The sequence below is a fragment of the Camelus bactrianus genome, chromosome X (genome assembly GCF_048773025.1).
Source record: "Camelus bactrianus isolate YW-2024 breed Bactrian camel chromosome X, ASM4877302v1, whole genome shotgun sequence".
NCBI lineage: Eukaryota > Metazoa > Chordata > Mammalia > Artiodactyla > Camelidae > Camelus > Camelus bactrianus.
The window spans coordinates 99,922,918-99,942,452 of record NC_133575.1 but is presented as its reverse complement, the minus strand read 5'-3'; the positions used below and the strand labels follow the sequence as shown (position 1 = coordinate 99,942,452).

Sequence of the window (19,535 nt, the reverse complement as noted above, 5' to 3'; positions counted from 1 at the left end):
GTGGGCACACTGTGGGACCCAGGAAGAGGTGGCCTCAGAGGGAAGGTCCTGCTGACTTTTGGACCCTGGACAGCTCCCAGTGCAGCCTTCTTCACTGGGGAAATGGGGAAGGCGCTTATTAAATAAACAGTTCTAGAAAGTGGGAAAAGGCTCCCCTTCACCCTGAGACCCCAGCAAGGCCAGTGGCCATGGGAGCCTGAGCTGAGGAGTGCTGGTTAGCAGTCAGCGGAGTTGAGAGCACTGAGCATCTTCAGGAAAGGGGCAGATGGCCCTGAAAGGACAGTGGAGGACATTTTGCTGATTCCAGCTTTGAAGGAGACTAGTTTGTTCCTCCCACAACCCTCTTTCCACAGGAAAGATAACCAGAGACAATAATTTAGTTCTACCTCTATTTATTGCTACCAACCCATCACCCCCATCATATTTACACTCAAACTATTCAAAGATAGATTCTGTGAGAGTTCCTGGTAGTAGGTTGAGAAGTGTGTCCACTAAGCATGCAATCCTAGACATGGTGGGCACCGTTTGTCCCAGGGCCACTAGGGCCCCGGGAAAGGATTATTCTGGGAATTCAGGGCACAGACTTGGTACTGGGGTCAACGGAGGCCCCCACCCACAGATACTCTCCCTCTCCTTCTGGTGCTCAAAGTACATCAAAACCTTTAGCAGAGCAAAGGTAGAGTAGTAGACTCCCCAGTGTCCAGCTTTGTGCTTTCCTTGTAAGGACCCACACAAGAGGCCAAGTCTGGGCCTGGACTCATGAGTGGTTTCTGAGGAGCAGTTCTGTCCTTGGAAGCCAGGTCTGACCATCTGCCATTGTGGAAGTGTCACAAGGGGCCCGGAGTGGAAGGGGAGGGCGTGTACTGTCTGAGGCATGGGCATTGTTTTAAGCTTGGGGGAGTGGCGGCTTGGCCGAGTCACATGGGGAGGTATGGAAGGGGTGAACAGGAGGAGCTGTTTCATTTGAGAGCCTGAGGCCCCTCAAGCCCCGTCAGCAAACCTCACTGCTGTCCTTGGCCACAGGTAATGGGGCAGCAGGCATTTAATGTCACAGAATGTCAGAGTTGGCAGGGCCCTCAGCGACTACCCATTCTTATCCTAGCCAGTCCTCCCAACTGGGGAAGGCAGTCGGTTTAAGTGACACAGTGATTTAGTGGCTAAACTCCTAAGCAAGTTAACATGGAGGAAAGTAGGAAAGATACACATGGTTTTCTTCAAACCTGATTTAGAAAAGTCTGGATTTACCCGTAACCAATTAGAGTCCTTTTCAATGGCCAGCTTCCCTAGGGTGTTGAGACTGACCCGAAACACTGACCTGGCCCCCTTTTCAGGAGCAGCGCTACAGGTGAAGGTGGTGTGGAGCTGGAGAGTTTGGAGGCCTCGGTGGTGAGGGGCCCGGGCCGGGTGGCTGCTCGATGTCCCCCTTGCTTTGGCTGCAGCCCAAAGGGCTGTGCTGTCAGTAGGTGGTGGAGGGAGGTGGCCCAGCAGGTGGATGCGACTCCACGGCTTGTGTCCACTCCTGCTGGACACCTGTAAGGCTCCGCTGGCCTCTGCAGCCCTAGGTGCCCGGGGGGGAGTGGGACCGGGCTTGGCGCCCAGTCCTAGTCCATGACCCAGGCCACCATGGGAGGCCGGGCCCACCCCATCCCCGCGGCCTTGGCTGCTCCGGCCTAGCCTCGGCCCGTGCGGTCGCCACCTCAAGGGGCCCCGGCCAGAGAGAGGCTGTGCAGCTGCTCTTCGGCGCCCGCCAGCTCCGCCTCATCGCGCCCGCTCTCCGAGCCCTCGAAGCAGCCTGAATCGCGCGGGATGTCCACTTTGGGCTCTGCCATTGTGTGCACTGCTGGCTCCTGGCTGCTCTCAGCGCCCTCTTCTGCCTCCTCACTGCCGGCTGCCACGGATGAGGGAAGGAGAGGAATGTGAGGGGCTTGGGCCTTAGCTGGGAGGGGGGCTTCAGAAGCCCTGGGGGGCCCATGTGGGTGGGGGACCCTGGGAAGTCCACTGCGGTCTATCTCTCCCTCTGGGCGACCCCCTCTCCACTGCTGCCCCTTCTGGCTTAGAAGCAGGTGGGACTGGTTTCCAGGCCAGTTCCCCCGCCCAGGAGCTCACTGAGCTAGTAGCCAGGAAACCTGCTCTTGAAATCTGGCTTGGTTATTACCCATCGTTGAGGCCTCAATTCCATGCCTCACTTTCTCTGGCCCTAAGTCTCCCCTTTGATCCCAAAGGGAGTTGAGCCTGATCCCCAAAACCCTTCCTCCCCACAAGCTCTGCCCAATACTGGAGTTCAAGTGTTGGGAAGCTCCTGCCAATGGCAGAGGGGCCCTGGGGCAGGACCAGGGCCCGCCTCCCTTCCCCGCCCCCCTCCCCGCCCCTAAGCCCACTCACTGTCATAGTCCAGCAGCAGCTCAGCGGCCGTTAGCAGCTTGGCCCGGTGCTGCGGGTCCATGATATTCAGCTCGTTGAGATGTGTTTCCCGCAGCTCTTTGAAGTCCTCCAGGGTCTGGTAGCCATTGAGCAGCAGGGTGGATGTGTGCTCCTGTGGGTGGAGGCAGGCCACTAGCACGGCCACTGACAAGCCACCCCCACCTGGGAACCCTCTCTCCCCACATAGCTGACTTGCCCTGGCACCCCAATCCCTTGCTCCCAGACACTACTGCAAGTCCCCGCTCAAACCTCGAGGCCAATGCGCTCCAGAAGTTCATGAAGAGTCTTGGGCTTGGGCCTCTTGCCTTTGCTCTGTCGGCGGCTGGGGCGGGAAGGCCCCACAGCCTCCTCGGGCAGCACATCCACGTAGATGAATTTGAAAGAGCCCAGTCTACCATTGAGCAGGCCCAGCCACGTGCCAACAGGTGGCTTTTCAATGATCTGGATCACATCTCCTTTCTGTGGGAGGAGAGGAGAGCAGGATGCAGCAGGAGCGAGGCCCCTTGGCCTCTGCTGACAGCATCCTACCTTGGTTCAATCAAGCCTCTTTTATGGGTGCAGCCTACGAGGCTCAGCAGGGGCCCGGATGCCAACCTTACCTGCAGTTTCAGGGAGTCGTGGTCATAGGGGCTGGGAGTGAAGTCGGTGTGGACTCGTGCCCGGCCACAGAAGGGCCCTGTGTACTGGGGGGCAGGTGGTTCCTCCCCAAAGTTGCCAGAGCCTGGGCTGGGGCTACACAGCTCACTGCCTGCAGGAAACGGAGCAGGGAGGAAGGTTACCTTTGTCCCAGGACAGCTGAGTCAGTGCCCAGCAGGTACCTTCCAAGGATACATGCTAGGGAAGAAAGCTGGGCTCTGGTAAGTCTCACACCACAGAAGGGATTCTGACCTCACCCCTCAGCCACCCTGCAGGAGCACAGCTTCCCTTCTGGGGTACCAGACATGAAAATAGTTGACCATAGAAGGAGAAATGGCTCACAGACCGATGACTGGGCAAATTGGGAAGGCCTCTAGGTAACAACTGGACCAACATCCCAATGAACAGATGAGGAAAACTGAGGCCAGACAGGCCAAGTGACCTGCCCAAGGCCTCTCACTTTGTAACTGGGCAGCACTGGGTCCATTAGATGTCATGTTTCCTGACTTCCACTCCAGTACTCCTGTGAGTCACTTTCCACCCAGGAAGTCACACCCTGCATCAATATTTTACTTTCTCTACTTAATAAGACTCAGTGTCTAGTTACAACATCGCACGGAAACTCAGACAGGCTCTTACTCTCTGGGAAGGACAGGGTGAAAGGCATCATTTAAGTGGCTTTCAGTGGGGGCAGGGAGGTGTCTTCGGAGCCAGAGAAAGATCAGAGAACTTGGTACGAGACAGGAGGGGGAGAAAGGGAGTGCCTCTGTGGGTCTGCAGATGACAGTTCAAAGTCCCTCCCTCTAGGCAGGGCTGCTGGAAGCTCCTGTCCACCCCCACGGACATCTAGAACATGCCAAGTAGTGCCCTGAGCCCAGCAAACCATGGGCTGATGTCCATGAGGCTGAGTCTTCACAGCTGGAGACCTTATACCCCCACCCTTAGCCTGGATGTCAGAGGCCCAGGGAGCCATAGCCTCTAGCCCCCCTTGGAAAGGTAAGGGTGGGCTGGTCCAAGAGGGCAATGGGGCTCTTCCTCTGCCATTGGGCCCTTCCAGCAAGTGGAGGCTCCTCTAGGGCAGACTTAAGTTCACTACTGGGTCCCCTTGGGCAAGTCACTTGACCTCCTGAGCCTCAGTTTTCCCATCAATAAAGTGGGGGTAATAATAGTACCACCCCCTTGAGATTGTTGTGAAGATTTAACGTGAAGAGGCTGGGAAAGGTCCCAGAAGGCAAATGGTAAAGGTTCATTTCTCTTACCATCCCTCCCAGACAGCCACCTGTATGGCCCTAACCCAGTCCTTTCCCCCAGACTCAGCAGGTGTCCCCCTACCTCTCCTACTCACCCGTGGAGGCCTGTCGGTTGAGTGCTGGGAGCTCCCGCTCCTCCTGCTCAGAAAAGGCCAGCGCCATCTTCTCAGGGCCGGGGCTGTCCAGGCTGCAGTCTGGAGACGTCGGGGAGGCTGAGCCCTCCTCCAGAGTGTCTCCCTGCAGGGAAGGGGAGGCAGGAAACCCTGAGCAGCCTTGGCGGGGGTGCACACAGGCAGCTCCAGGTGCAGAGGAAACAGGCCTGGGCTCAGGGGACAAGTGAGGCCTGGCTGGAGCCCAAGTTCTGCCGCTTGCAGGTTGCATGGCACTCTCTGGGCCTTACTTTCCTCTTCCGTAAAGTGGGACTGACAGTCTTTGCCCTGCCTACATCATGGAATGAGGCTCAACTGGGGTGCCTTTGTCAGCTTGAGGTGCCAATGTACACACAGCAAAGGTCTCTGACAGACCCTGGATTCGGCACTGTTACTAGGGCATAGGCAGGCAGATTATGGCATGAGAGAGTCACTACTTTTGACTGTGCTCCTATGTGCCAGAGAATTTCATTCAATCCTCACTCAAGAATATGTACTTGATCATCCCAAGTTTACAGATGAGAAGTCATGGAAATGTTCCCATGTGAGAGCCCACAGCTAAGCTGACCTGATTCTAGAGCTCCTGGGCCTCAGTGGGCCTGGTGTGGGGAACTCTGTCACAACTGGTTCGTTGGGAATAAAAGCCCTGATTTGTAGCAGTTGCCGACTCCTGTGTTGTAAATACTCCCCACCACGGCCCATGGCGAACTACCACAGTCACTGAACACAGACAGCAGACGCCAACAACTTCAAGGGCACGAACAGCAGGGAAAGTCAGTTCAAGAATTAGGAAATCAGGAGTTTTTAAGACTGACTTTAGTCTTTTCCTTTTTAACATAATTGACTCAATTCTCAGTTGTATAAATGAATTTTCAATAATGGTTGTGTCTCACACCTGGCTCACAAAATTCCTGAAAATTTGAACCAACTGCTGTCCTGAGCCGGCATGAGCCCGTTAGTACGAGCTGACTGCAGCACCCCATTGCCAGGGCTCCTCCTCCAAGAGCCACGAGCACACAGACTCACTGTGTGACTTGAGCTACTGGGATGTGCCTGCCCACAGCTGTCTGTCCCGCCTTCCCTCCCTGGGCTGAAGCCAGCCTTCTCTATTTGCTCTCATAGGTCCTCTCCTTGAATCAAGCCTTCCCAATCCCAGGACTCATTCCAAGCAAAACTTTTGAGGTGGATGAGTTTGCCTCAGACGATCTCATCTCCTCAGGCCTGCCTGGCCAAGAAGCTTCTGTCACCCAGACTTTCACCCCTCCTCAGACCCCACTCCTTCTCCCTTAGGATTGTGCCTTCCTGCCATGGCCATGGCCAAGTTAGCTCCCTTCCCCCAGGGACCTTCCTGACTGTAACTGGGTCAGGTCAGGGCATACCCGAGCAGTGGCTATCACGGTGGCCATGCTCACACCCGACCAGAGCGGTGCCTGTCCTCCCTGTCCCCCGCCTTCCCTGGGTCCCAGGCCTCACCATCTCCTCCGACAGGGCCTTCACCATCATCTTGCCCATCTTCCTGTTCATGGTTCGGGAAATTACGGCCCTCCACTTCTTCCCCAGCTTTTTGCCACTCTTCCCAGCATCCTCTGGGGTCGGGACACCTGAGTCATCTTCTGGAATCTGTGACGAAAAAGGTGGAGATCTAGGGACCCTTGTGGCCATGCTTGGGTCCAGGACTTGGGGGCAGAAGGAGGCCTTTGGGTCCTGGCAGAGGCTGGAAGGGTGAGGAGAGCCCCCCATCCCCTGCTTTTAGCTCCAGACCTGTCCTCAGCCGGACTCATTTGCATTTAAATTGACAATGAATTTGCAGTTGAAAAGAATGCAAGGAGTTCCTAGGGCCCAGAATTTTCATCGGTGGGAGAGGTGGGCCTATTATATTTAAACAAACTTTGCCTCAATGATCCTAAAATCGTCTTCCCCCTCCTCCTGCCCTCCTTGCCACTCCCCACCCCCAGATGGGCCGCAGCCAGATCCCCCAGGGGGCTCCGAAACTCACATTATCATCCAGATTAAACTCCTTCTCGCTCACCACAGGGGAGCTGGGTTTGGATTTGGCAAAATCCTTGAAGCTGCTGGATCGCTGAAGCGAGAGCTGGAAGAAGCGGGGTGTCGACATCAGTGGCGCTAAAATGGAGTGAGGAGCAAGGTTCCCGCTCCAACACACCGCCCCTACCCCAGGGCTGGGCAAGGTCACGGCTGCCCTGAGGGCCCAGGGCTAAGCAGGTGAAGCTGCAAGACGTCCTCCTGGCTACCTGGCTTCCTCCTGTTCTTTAGCTGTGAACTTGCCTCGTGCTGACCACACAGCAAGTGGCCTGAGAGCCTCAGCCCCACTCAGGCCTCAGATTAAGCCCACATTTCCATCAGTGCCTGAGGTTTGGTCCCCAGAACCCTGTAGTGAAAGACTCAATGAGTCTGAGAAAACGCATGTGTCCTACTAGAAACACACAGCAGCACATACAACAGCGTCCCCTGTTTTAATACAGCAGAGTAAATCCCAAACGCCGCAGCCTGGCTTCCAGGCCCTAAGCCTTCCCCTAGCCTGGTTTCCTGTGACAGTGATCGCAGCAAACACACTGGGGCCTCCAGCCTGTGTCCCAAGAAGAGCAAGAGAACCCCCAGACCTGGCATTACGACCAGGCATTACACTTTCTGGAAAGCCACAGTAGAAACTTATTCAGAGAAGGTGCCCACAGACTTGGGACACAAATGACTGGGCTTAACATAGTAAAAGAAAGCTACCATGTTCTCTCTCTTCATCTCTGCTTTTAACCTTAGTCGTAATGCGATGAGCTGGGCATTGATGACATGTGCCAGTATTCAGACTTTTAGGCCAGAGCTATTGTTTGTGCTGGGAATGAAAAACATTGCCTGCCGTTATCAGCAAACAAAGGATGCTCCATCAGCCACTACCACCGACCTGATGGTGAGCCTGAGGGAGCTCAGGATGAAGACAAACAGGAGGCCAAGCCCTCCGCCACTGCAGCCACCCCCAACGGTGTACCCTGAGGGGACTCAGGATGGAAAGGAACAGGATACTGGCCCTAGACAGCTAAGGTGCATATCAAAGGAATGATTTCAATGAGCCCAGACTCCTGTATCTTCCCATACACAAAAAAGTGCTAAATTCTTTAACTTGTAATGTCTAGTTTCCTTTAACAGTAATCTTTTGATGTTCTGGCTACCTGGTTTCTGTTGCAAAACTGCTAGGTATCCTGGCTCCTCCCTCCTGGGTTTGAAGTCTCAGAAAGTCCGCAGAATAAAACATAAAACATAATTCTCAACTTTGAGGTCATGCTTTTTTTTTTTTCAGTTGACAGTGCGGATGAGACTGTTTTCAGGAAATGAGCTTTCTTAACTGAATATGCATGCACATGCCAAGATAGCAGCAGAAACCGGGGCCAGGTAAGGAGGGCAGACTTTAGACACAAGAAGTGGAGGCTGAGCCCGAATCAGGATCAACAATCAAGACCAGAGATACACACAGGAACCAGGGTTCACAGATGGCCAGACAGATAGAGCGGGATCGGCTGCAGACATCAGAGATAAGGGCTTGAGGAACCGAAGCCCCAAACCCACACAAAGCTTAAAGTTTCACATCCTCTTTCCTACGAAAGGGGGGGGGGGGAGTCCAGTGACAATTCCCCAGGGCAGGGGCAGTATCACCTGCCCACCCCCGCCGTCCCCCCACCTCCGCCAGGGCCTGGGGACTGCAAAGACTAGTTCTCTTGATGGGTCTTGACCAAAAGCAAGTCAGCAATCGGGTCAACGGCCACACCTTCTTAGAGGTCACAGCAAGCCAGCTGACCAGAAACTAGGTCCGTGGTCAGGCCAAGCAGACCCACCACCATGAAGGCCTCCTGGGTGAGGCACCTGCAGCCTCAGGGAGAAAGCCTCTTCTGCATGATGTGGGGGAGCTGGGAAGGGGGCTGAGTGGGAGCAGGGGTGAGAAAGCATGGCTGGGGGGTGACTTCTCCCATTCCCACGCATCTCCTCCATCCTCATCCCCTGGTTTTCCCTGCCCACTGTTCTTTCCTCTTTCTCTCCCTTGCTTTCCCCTTCTCTCCTCCACTTTCCATTCATTTCCTCCTCTTGTATGGCTAGGATGCAGCTGCCTGGATAACTTCCTTCTCTTATTGCCTGGAAAAGAGGGAACAGGGAGAGAGGGTGGGCACCAGGCTGGCCTGGGCCCAAGGAGGGCAGGCTGGCCTGCTATTTTTAGGCAAGTGGGGCCTATTGTGGCCTTCCCTCCACCAAGCCTGAGTCTGGTCTGCAGACCAGGAGGCTGAGAGTCGCCCCTGAAGCCCTAGGGACTGGGGAGCCTGGAAAGCCAACCGCAGAGCAGGCGTGAGGCCGGAAGTGGGCTTTGTTAGGGAAGAGTAAACTCACCTCCAGGCTGCCCTCTAATTGCAGTTCTTTCCTTTTCCTGTCATTAATCTACAGTTGGGGGGCTGGGAAGGGGGGCCTTTGGCCCCTGGGACCTTGTATCAGGGTCCCTCTGTCTCAGCTTTAGCTCAAAACGGGAGAAAACAATCTAAAAGGGCCATAAGGGTGGTGCTGGGACTTGTGCCTGGCCAGCTGCTCCTCAGCCCAGGGACATGGAAAGGACTAGACAAGTTCTTTGGGGGACTAAGGGTGAGGGCCAGCTGGCAGGGGGTGGGGTGGTTGCCTTGCCACCCACCTCTAAAGGCAGGAGCAGCCCCAAATATCCTGAATGCCTTTTGGTGAGCCTGAAGTGACCCCATCACTCAGGTATGAGTGGAATCTTTGAGCCCTTTTGGATTTTTTGCCTGGCCTCCCTTTAGGGTGACGCCTTCCTTGGGATCCTGACCAGGGCGGAAGGTATACCATATACTGTTGGCCCCTTTTTCATGTCTAAGCGGAGTATACACGCCTCTCACAAAGAACTACTTTCCTGACATTGCTGAGTTCATCTCTGGGATGTGTGGCCATCGGTGAGTTAATAACCTCGCCAAACCTCAGTCTCTTTACTTGGCTTTGGCCGGCAAGAGTTTGCATCTTATGTACAACCGAATCACTGTGCTGAACACCAGAAATTAACACCACAGTGTAATTCAACTATATGTCAATTAAATTTTTTTATATGTCAATTAAAGAAAAAGTTCACATCGTGGTTCTGCCATTGACAGGCTGTGTAAAGCTGGGTGTGTTCCTCAGCTTCTCTGGGCTTCTGTTTCCCAGTGGGTGAAATGAAGACCACAGCACCCACTTGATTGGGATGTTGTGAGGCTGAGAGGGCCGAGTGCCTGACACAGCAGGCGCTCATGGCCTGTCCGGGCATGCTTAGCCTTCCCTACGACCCACCTCCAGGCTCTTACCAAGGGCATGCCCACCTGGAACAATCCGCCCTTCTCTCAGTCAACCGTAGTTTCTCCTCTCCTTCAGAATCCACTTTAACTGGAAACAACGCAAATGCCCATCAACTGAAGAGTGGATCTGTGAATTGTGACAGAGTCACACAAGGGAATAGCACATGGCGGTGAGCTTCGTGCAGCTCTCCCCAACAATATGATGAGTCGCACAGATACGCTGTGGGGCAGAAGGGACCAGCCACCAGGGTATATTATATGGTTCCTTGTGTGGAAAGTTCAAAATCCAGCGGAAGTAATCCAGCTGTTGGAAGTCAGGACAGCGGTTGCTCTTGGGGAAAGGGGGCATGCTGTGACTGGCAGGGGCATGAGGGAAGCTTCTGGAGGGCTGGAAGTACTCTGTTCGATCTCAGTGCTACCTACATGGGGATACTCACTTTATAGAAATTCATTGCGTGCTACATTTATGATTGATGCACTTCTTTGGATGGATATTAGACTTCAATAAAAAGGTTTTTCAAATCCAGTTTTAAAGGCACCGCCCCCTGCAGGAAATCCTCCTTGATTACCCTCCTCAGAGTCTCACACTGCCCCCACTGGCATCTTCTTTCCTTGCTTCCTAAGCAAGCTCGGCTTTCCTGGCTTTCCCCAGGTGTCTCTGCAGCGACCCTCTCAGCTCCTTCAGCGTACCAGTCGTACACCGAGAACCCTCTGGGCTCTGGGCGCTTGCAGGTGCATGTGTGAGAATCCAGTAAGGAGGGATTAAACACCTCCCCTGTGCCCAGCACCCTGCCAAGCACTTCATGTGTGCCAGCTCACTTCAGCCTCACCACAGCCATGTCTTACATCCTCACTTCCCAGCAGAGGAGACTGAGATTCAGAGAAATGAAATGACCTAGGCAGAGTCACTCAGCTGGCAGTGGGACGAGCAACAGTTTGAACCCATGTCTGTGACTCTGGAAGCCTGTGCTTGTTGCTATGCTCAGAGCTCATGAAGTCATCCACCAGTATAGAAGTGGATTGAGGGCAATGGCGACTGCGCATGTTATTTGGAAGGAGCTACCAGGAGATCAGGTGGGAACATGGAGGCAGAAGGGCTTGGGAAGGCTTCGTGGAAGAGGAGGTACATTTGAGCTGGGGTGTGCAGGAGAGACAGGATTTCTCCAGGTGGATCTGGGAAAAGTTTGATAGAGAGCGAGAGTTAGGGATGTTCAAAACGTGGTGTTGGGATGGTGGGTACGCCAGTGTGTGGGGTGGGAGGTGGAGCAGAAAAGGCCGTGGAAGGCCCTTGCCAGCTTTGTCAATGAACTTGGGCATTAGTCTGTGTGCAGTGAGGAGCCAGTGGAAATGTGAAGTGCATGCTGGTAGAGGGGGGCGTCATGCCAGAGGGGTGCTGTAGGAAGGGAACCCCAAGGGAAGTAGTGTTTTGGGATTGGGGAAGAAAGGGGCAGGGGGAGACTGGAGGGAGGGGACAGTCGAGCATTTGAATGAAACGATTCCTCTGCACTTCCACTGGTGTGAGGTCTGGGGTATAGTCAAAAAGTAGGGGTGTGGTGTGGCAGGACCATCCTTAGGGGAGGCAGGTTCCAGGAAAAACCCCTTTCCACTTCCTACACTTCAACAGATAATGAGGGAGTGCAGAGATACCTTGATGGAGGTGAAAGTCTCCAAAAGGCAACCAAAGGGTATGCCCCCCAGCCTGGGGGTCTCCCTAGTCCTTCCTGATGCACAGTAGGTGCCACATCCTGACCCTACCATCTTGGAGGGTCTGTTCCCGACTCTGTTGCCTGGAAGGTCACTCATTCCATAGCCATCTGGGTCGGCCCTGCAGAGCCCTCCTGCTGATAGGTTGAGTCTTTTATGCTTATCAGACTCTTCTAGTGCTTCTGAGATCAGTAGGGAGACAAGAGAATAGAGGGAGAAGGGGTTAAGACTCTGGACACTGACAAATCTTGGCTTGGATCCCTGCTCTGCAGCTTACTAGCTGTGTGACCTTGGGAAAGTCCTTCACCTCCCTGAGCCTCAGGCATAAAATAAAGACAATGCCTGCCCCTACCTCACAAGATTGTCGTGAAGAGCCGACAAGCTACGAGGTGGGTAGAGTGCACAGAACAGTGCTTGGGACCTGATGGGCTAGTAAGTCCTGTTTTCTCCACTTCAGGGCTGCGACCAAGGTTCATTCTTTGCGGTGTCCTCCCTGCCTTCACCCACACCTGCACCATCACCCCCTAGTGTGCACATGCACACATGCGACAGAGTGTGCTGACATTTATTGTTCCAGGCAATCCCTACACCCTCCTGGGGTGGGCAAATCAGTAACGATTCCCCTCTTCCGAGGTGAGGAAACTGAGGCCCAAGGAAGGTTAGTGAACTGTCCAAGGTCCTACAGCTGGAATCTGGTAGGATTCCAACTCCACCTTCTTGTCCCGTGCCCAGCACATCTCTACTTGGTCGGCCTGAGGGGAGGACTGGGGCAGGAGAGGGAGGCTTTCCCCTCCACCACGTCGCCTTGGCCTCTGAGGGGAAGGGACTTGCCCAAGTCACAGTGCTGGAGCCTGGCCTCTGCCTCCAGGCCCGGGGAAGATGCTGTCTCCACCTTCTGAAAAGTTGTCTTTTCTAAGGACACTTCCATGGGGATAAGCCTTGGAGAGTGGCTCTGGAGGCCAGTCCAGGTTCTGCAGGGGTGAGGTGGGGTTGGCCTGGACAGCACTCCCCGGGAGGACATGGCCCTCAGAGGGCTACCAGGGCCTTGACTCTCCTGGGAGAGACCAGGGGAAAATCCCGGAGGCCCAGTCACCAGACACAGAATCTGGATAATGGAAGTCGGGAAAGAAGATGGGACTTCTGGCTTCTGTGAGCCACCGAGCACCTCCACCTGAGGTGACCCAGGGTCCCAGTGTCAGCTCTTTCACAGCCTCTTTCCTCCAGTTCAGCTCCCCTGTGGTTTGGGGCCCAGCAAGGTCTAGAGCGGTCTCTGCTTCCCACCCCCAGCAGCCGGAGAGCAAGGGGAAATGTACCCGCTCGCCAAGGAGGGGCAGCCAATGGCAAGTCTGCTGGGGCTAGCACCGCACGGAGCTTGGACAGGGGTGACAGAGCTGGTGTGAAGAATCATAAATCTCTTTCCCACCCGCCCACCTCCACTGCAACCTTAGCGAAGCCATTGGGGTGCAGAGAGTATAGCCGGAAGTGGCAGCCACCCCAGGACCTGAGATGGGGCAGGATGCACACCCCAGTGCCCTGAGGCTCAGCAACTTAGCTGGCTCAGTCTCTGCCTGGGGGCTGCTCCCCCGACAAAGGGGCTTCCCCATGAAGCACCTGGGCTGGGCTCCAGGGGAAACCAGCAGGACACAGTGAGGGCCTGGAGGCCCCAGACCTTGACCCATGGCTATGCTCGGCCTCTGGGACCTGGTTCAGGTCTACTTTGGAATGGTCCTTGGATCCTGCTGGATGCGCAGCATGTACTGGCTGATTACCTGGGGGATTCTTACAGTCGAATCAAAGAATTAAGTCTAGAAATCCTCAAATCCAACTAGAGAAACCTAGGTGTGGGCAGAGCCTTCAAGGAATCTTCTAGTCTGGCCTCATAGCTCCAGGAAGATGAACACCTCAGCTGCCTATAGCGGCTGCTTTTCTTCCTGGCCTTTAAAATCCCCCCACAGAATTTTTTCTTCATTAGCCTTCACTCCTACTCCCCTTCTCACCAGCTTCATTTCTCATCCTTCACAAATAATTTTTCCCCTCCTGGGACGAAGCTGTACGCCCCCTGCGTCTCATTGTAGGTTTGGAGGCCCTTTCCCTGAGTCTACAAATTGTGTGGGGCCCCATCTCCAGGTTAGCCCCCTCTCTTGTGGGCCCCGGGAGCTACAACAGAGTTGAAGCAAGTGGGCAAAGCCTGGGCTACGGCCAAAGGGCAGGGGCCCTGGGAGCATCATGGCTCCTAGCTGAGTGGCCCAGCGGAGCCCTTTGAGTAAGATGGCCCCTGAGAGGCAGGCTCAGGCAGAAGCAGTGGCGGGACCGGTGTAGGGGAGAGAGAATTAAGTACAGTCTTAAGATTCAACTTGAGAATGGTATTTTATGATTCTCGAACTCTAAGATTCTGGTCCTGAATTTTAGGTTTCTGTCTTACAGCATCGCAGGGTTGAATTCTACAACTCTAGACTTCTAAGACTGTATCTGTAACTCTGTTTCTCAGAATTTTGTAACTCTCTTCTGTACTTCTGTTACTCTAGTAACCTCTGGGCCCATGTCCCATTGCCCTTGGGAGAATGGCCCTTGTCTAGAGACTAAACATATGGCCTTTGGCTCTTCCAATTTCTGTGAGCCCTGGAGAAGATGGGTTGAAAGAGCAGAGGGAAGGAAGCAATCAGTTCCCAAAGATGCTCCTCACCTTTTTCTTCTGAGTGGGCTCCTTCTCACCGGCGTTGGAGGGCTTACGGCGCAACATGGTCCTCTACACTGGTGATACTCCGTCCCTGCTCTTGTAGGTGTTGAGATGCGGAGGCCTCTTGCTCAGCCTCACCAGCACCGTCCAGGAGGCACGGCATGGACTGAGCCTCTGGCTGCCACTCTGACTGCTGCAGTGGCAGCTTGGGGGTGCGGGCCATGGACACCAGGCGGCAGTGGCATACAGGAAGCCCTGTCACGTGACCTGCTCTTACAGCAATCGCAGCCCCTGCTGGCCCCTAGGGAGGAAGGAAGTCCCAGCTTCAGTCTCCAGAGATTCTGATGCAGACGGCTCTTGGGTTGAACAAGCAGAGAAAAGTCCCTACCCTGCCATCTCATGGCAACCATCACTGGTCCTTCAGCCAATCAGCCTGACATGATGTGGCCTACTCAAGCCCTTTGTCTCACTGATCATAATCCAGAAACCAAAAGTGGGACCATCTCTCTGCTTGTTGGGCCAGTGCTCCTGGTCTCCTGGCAACACCAAGGTCATCACTGCCGTCACTACCTCTACCATCCCCCCATAACCATCACTCCTAGCTACAGCCATCACCTTACAGCCAGCACCCCTGAAGTCATCTCCACTGCTGTCGGCACACCTACAGCCATCAGTGCTAGAGCAACCATCCCTACAGCCGACACCCTCAGCCATCATGCCTACAGTAATTTTCACTGCGGCTCTCATTGTTACAACCATCGTCCTCTCCACTGTTACACTTATGGATGTTACAGCCAGTCACCTGCAGGACACTCTTACCCCCTACAGCCATCATCCTACAGGCATCCCTGCAGCCAACACCTTTCAGCTGTCGTCCCTGCAGTCATCCCACAGCCGTTAGCACCACTACAGACATCATTGCTAAAACAGCCCTCAGCCATCTGCCTCAATCTGCCTCGCCACTGCCACTATCACTTGTGCAGCTATCATCCTCAGAGCTGTCACCCTTACAGACATTATTGCTATAGTCAGTCATCCCCACTGATGCCCTCACCCCTACAACCATAACCCCTAGAGCCATCTTCTCTCGGTCATCACCCTGAAGCTGTGATCCCCACTGTCACTGGCACACCTACAGCCATCCTCACCAAAGCAGTCACACCTAGAATCAACATCCCTTGGCCGTCATCACTTATATTTATCACCACCACAGCCATCACCATGAAAAAAAAAAAAGCAATTGCAAGCGACTCAACACCACCAGCAAATGTCCTGTGCAGCAGGCATTTCTAGAATGTCTTTGTGCTAAGTTTAGAATGCTCACTTTGTGGGTTATCTGTGGCAGATATTTTAATAACTTTAATGACTTATTCTTATTACAAAAGCAATTCATATTCATCATATACAATTTAGAAAACACGGATAAACAAAAATAAGAAAATTCCATAATTCTCCATAATTATCTTCTACACTATTTGAATGAATATTCTTTTCTGTTTTTGAGCATTTAACCTCTCTCTCCCCGAAGCATGATTTGCACAGAAAGTAGATCAATGGTTCAGGGGGACGGGGAGAGAGAGATCAGGAGAGGCACCAGGACACTTTGGGGAGTGATGGATCGTTTACAACCTTGGTTGTGGTGATGGTTTCATCAGTGTGTACATATGTAAACTCAACAAATGGTATGCTTTAAAAATGTGCAGTTTATTGTAGCTCAGTTATACCTAAATGACCCTGTCTTTAAATTTTTAAAAATTAAAAAAGTCATACTTCACACACTGCATTTGTATCTGCTTGTCAAATTGAACACAGTATCAAGATTTTCTCATACTACACCTCAATTAAAAAAGATTTTTTCATGCCGTGAAATGTGCTTCTATTACATGATTTGTAATGCACCCCCCAGCAGCCCACTGTATAAATGCACCATGATTATTTCACCAGGCCCCTGCAGATGAGCTTAGATTGGCTGATTTTTCACTCTTCATGGTACATCCTTAAGGTAAAAATTCACAGTCATGAATTTTTTCTTAGGCTAAATTTCCAAAAAGGGAATCCTGGGGGTAAAAGGTGTGCATCTTTTTAAGGCTTTCCATTCTGGGGCACTTGTGAAATCAGAGGCTGGCCCTCCCCTTTCCCAAGATGTTCTTGTGACTTCCTCCACCCTTATTCTCCAGCCTGCCCTACGCCCTCCCACCATTCATCGGTCCGGGTGAGCTCAGGAGAGACAAAGTCCTTCTCCCCCAAGCTGAAACCGTACTTCTTTGGCTTTGTCCTACTCAGCCTGCCAGGCCGACCCTCCAAAAGATCGGCGCCCCCAGCACGCTTCCCTCCCGCCACTCCCCTCCTCCCCGGCCTGCGCTTTCCAGCCTGAAAGCCCCTCCCAGGCTGCCCCGAGCGCGGGCGCGGAAACTGCCCGCGGCTGCGCAGCGCGGTGTGAGGGACCCTGCGGGCCCTCGGTGGCGGGCGCGATGGGGGGCGCTGGGTGCGGGGCGCGGCTGCAGGGGCTCCGACGGCCGGAGCGGCCTGGGTGAGGGTGGGGACAGCCGCTGGCAGAACTTTCCCGGCCTGCGCCGCGACGGCATGTCCCGGGCCCGCGCAGGATGTGCCGGCTTCCTGTTTGCGCAGCCCCGGCAGCGAGCCGAGCTCACACACTAACCGCAGAGTCTTCAAAGGCAGCCACCTAACCCCAGCGCTGGGCGGACGCGACAGCCTCGCCGAGGCCTGGGAACAGGCAGCGGGGTGGGGGCTGGGGGTGAGGATGGGGGTGGGGTGGGGTGGGGGGACCTCGAGAGAAGCACGGAGAGACGAGACGACCAGCCCCCAGGACCGAAGGGAGCAGGTGTTTTGAGCTCTGGCCCTTCTGGCTCCTCTTCAGATCTGTCTCTTCTGGTAGGCAGTCCCCGCTCTGGGGGTCCAGGGCTCCCCCATCCAGACTTGCCTTCCCCCAACTTTTCTCTCCCAGCAGATTGCCCTGGCCCCAGCCCATTAGGTCAGGCTCCAGCTGGCTAATGGGCCCTAAACACTTTAATAGGTTTCCCTTCCAGGCAACATACTTGCATTTCATAGGTTACATTGCAGGTACACAAAGCCCTTAGCTAAAGAAGTGATCCAGGTCAGTAGTTCTGTGAACAAGGCCACCTCAAACTTGATAATGGGCTGGCAAACAGGACCTCAGAGCTCTCTGGGCAGCCTTGTGCCAGGCACTCTGAGGAGATGCAAAATGAATAGCTGTCAAGGTCCCTTGCACCTGGGAGCTTACATCCTAGATGGGGCAGCAAGTTTACACCTGCCCAGCACTTGTTCTTTGCCAAGAGCTTACATTAGTCACTTCAAAAACATTATTTAATCCTCCCCCCTCCCCATAAGTGAGTAATTTAAATTGGGATTATTATGGCGAAGATGTATCCAGTATAAATGTAGGGCAGGAGAGCCTTGATTTAGCAGCAATATTGTGGGGAGAGAGAGAGAGTGTGTGCGTGCGTGTGCGTGTGCATGTGTGTATGTGTGTGTGTGTTGCAGGGTAGCGGGGGGGTGGGGGTGGGAGTGGGGGCGGGGGGGTGTTCTACTGATAGATCTGGGTGAACCCTCAGAGGGCAGCCACAGGGCTGCTAAATATACAAAGGTCATCACTGTAGCCTGCATTCACATAGAGCAACTCCCTCCGCATCTGTACCTGCCCCCAGAGATTCCAATTTGGCAGATGATCATGGGTGGGATATTTTGGGCAGTTGGGACCCAGACATGTAGGAAAGCATCCTTCACTCTCTGAATGGGTACAATCCTGATTTGAGAGAGCGCGTAAGAGTTTGGATAAGCAATACCTAAATTTGGAAAAATTTCCCAAATGATTCTTCTCACTTCTCCCTGCCACCTGCATCCAGTTGAAAATAATAACACTACAGGGCAGATGCTGGTGGGCCTTACAACAACCCTATGAGGCAGGCACTGCTGTTATCCTTATTTTCCAGGGAGGAAGCCGAGGCTCAGAGGGGTTCAGCAAACTGTAAGACGACACAGCTAGGAAGGGGCGGGAGCTGAGTTTTAAACACAGGCTTGGTCTGGGTTCAGGGCCTGTACTATTAACCACAGTGGCTCAAGTGCCTCTGATGCAGAGTTCCTGAACTAGGAGGTGAGAGAATTGACACCCTATGCTGGCTGAGGTGCCACAGGGCCACCTTGAAGCAGAGGGGAGTGAAGAGGATGGGGAGGGCGTCTGGAAGTGGCACCATAGGCATAAAAGCTGGATAGTTAGGTTGTTTCAATGGGGGTGATCTATAGGGGAGCCCTAGTCAACCTGGGCAGTACTCAACACCAGTCATATCTGGCTTAGAGGGTTGGGATGGGGAAGCAAGTGGACTTCAAACAGCTGTTGTATAGAGGAGGGAGATGTATTCTGGGTGGCCAGGAATGATGGGGAACAGATAAATGGGAGATTTGGGTTCAGTCCAAGGAAGACATTGTTAATATACAGATGGTACTAGCTCGGCCCTGAAAAGTAGTGATCTTCCTGTCTTGAGAAATGTTCAAGCAGAGACCACATTGTCCCTTGGAAATACCTGGGCATTTCCAAGGTGAAGTCCACCTTGGTAGCCTGACCCATTATCAGATTTCATGGCGGTCATTTTAAGCTGGTAGGGTGAGGAGAGCAAATGTGCAGGTGGGAGGAGGGCAGAAGAGGGCGAGGGGCCTGGGCAGGAAGCATCCTTTCCTCATGGACATAGACAGTACCCACCAAGCTTGCAGCTCAAGGAACGCTGGGGAGCCCAGAGGCTGATGGAAGGGAAAGACAGTCATCTCTGAATTTCTGAATTCGTTTTGAGGTCTTGGTTTAAAAACAAAAAACACCTGCAGGCAGCTGTGGCAATTACCATCAGAAGAGGAGGCTGGGCTTTGGTGTTCAGATAAAAACACACTCACGAGTCACTGGAGAGCCTTTCTATGGGAGACGGAGAGACTGGGCTGCTTTGCCTAGGAATCTGTCCAAGGTTACAAGAACAAAAGTCACTGAGCAGTCCATGGGGACAAGTGTCTAGGGCTCTAGGGAAGAGGGGGAGCAGAAGAACATCCCCTAGAAATGGAGTCAGGTGGAACTGGATCCAAATTGCCATACATCACCTACTGGCTACATGACCTCGGGCAAGTGACCTTGGGGAGTGAGCTCTAGTGAAGACAGTAACAATGATAATGTGGGCCTTGCGGGGGTGGGGGGGAGTGTGGTGTTTGTGTGTGCGCATGCACATCTGCGTGTGTGTGTGCATGTGTGATTAAGTGTAACCAGCATTACCCAGATGACATGTATAGAGAGTGCTCTCAGCCCAGTGGAAGCTCATGTAAAGTTTGGTACCTGGTGGGTGACCCCACGTCATTT

General features: G+C 53.7%; 1 protein-coding gene across 1 annotated transcript; it reads right to left on the bottom strand.

Annotated features, from left to right (window-relative positions):
- Window positions 1-375: 375 nt before the first annotated feature.
- Window positions 376-14,408, bottom strand: SASH3 (SAM and SH3 domain containing 3). The gene is made up of 8 exons (XM_010968414.3): window positions 14,171-14,408; window positions 6,453-6,548; window positions 5,930-6,076; window positions 4,403-4,544; window positions 3,021-3,169; window positions 2,671-2,880; window positions 2,383-2,533; window positions 376-1,888 (listed from the first exon to the last, which is right to left on the bottom strand). Exons 1-8 carry the CDS (start codon window positions 14,225-14,227, stop codon window positions 1,698-1,700), a joined length of 1,143 nt encoding a protein of 380 aa, XP_010966716.1. The 5' UTR covers window positions 14,228-14,408; the 3' UTR covers window positions 376-1,697.
- Window positions 14,409-19,535: the final 5,127 nt, after the last annotated feature.

Coding starts and splice junctions, on each gene's coding strand:
- SASH3 (XM_010968414.3), bottom strand. CDS start 14,227: ATGTTGCGCCGTAAGCCCTCCAACGCCGGTGAGAAGGAGCCCACTCAG. Junction 6,077..6,452: donor AGTTTAATCTGGATGATAAT/GTGAGTTTCGGA, acceptor TTTTCGTCACAG/ATTCCAGAAGATGACTCAGG. Junction 3,170..4,402: donor CAACCGACAGGCCTCCACGG/GTGAGTAGGAGA, acceptor CGTTTCCTGCAG/GCAGTGAGCTGTGTAGCCCC.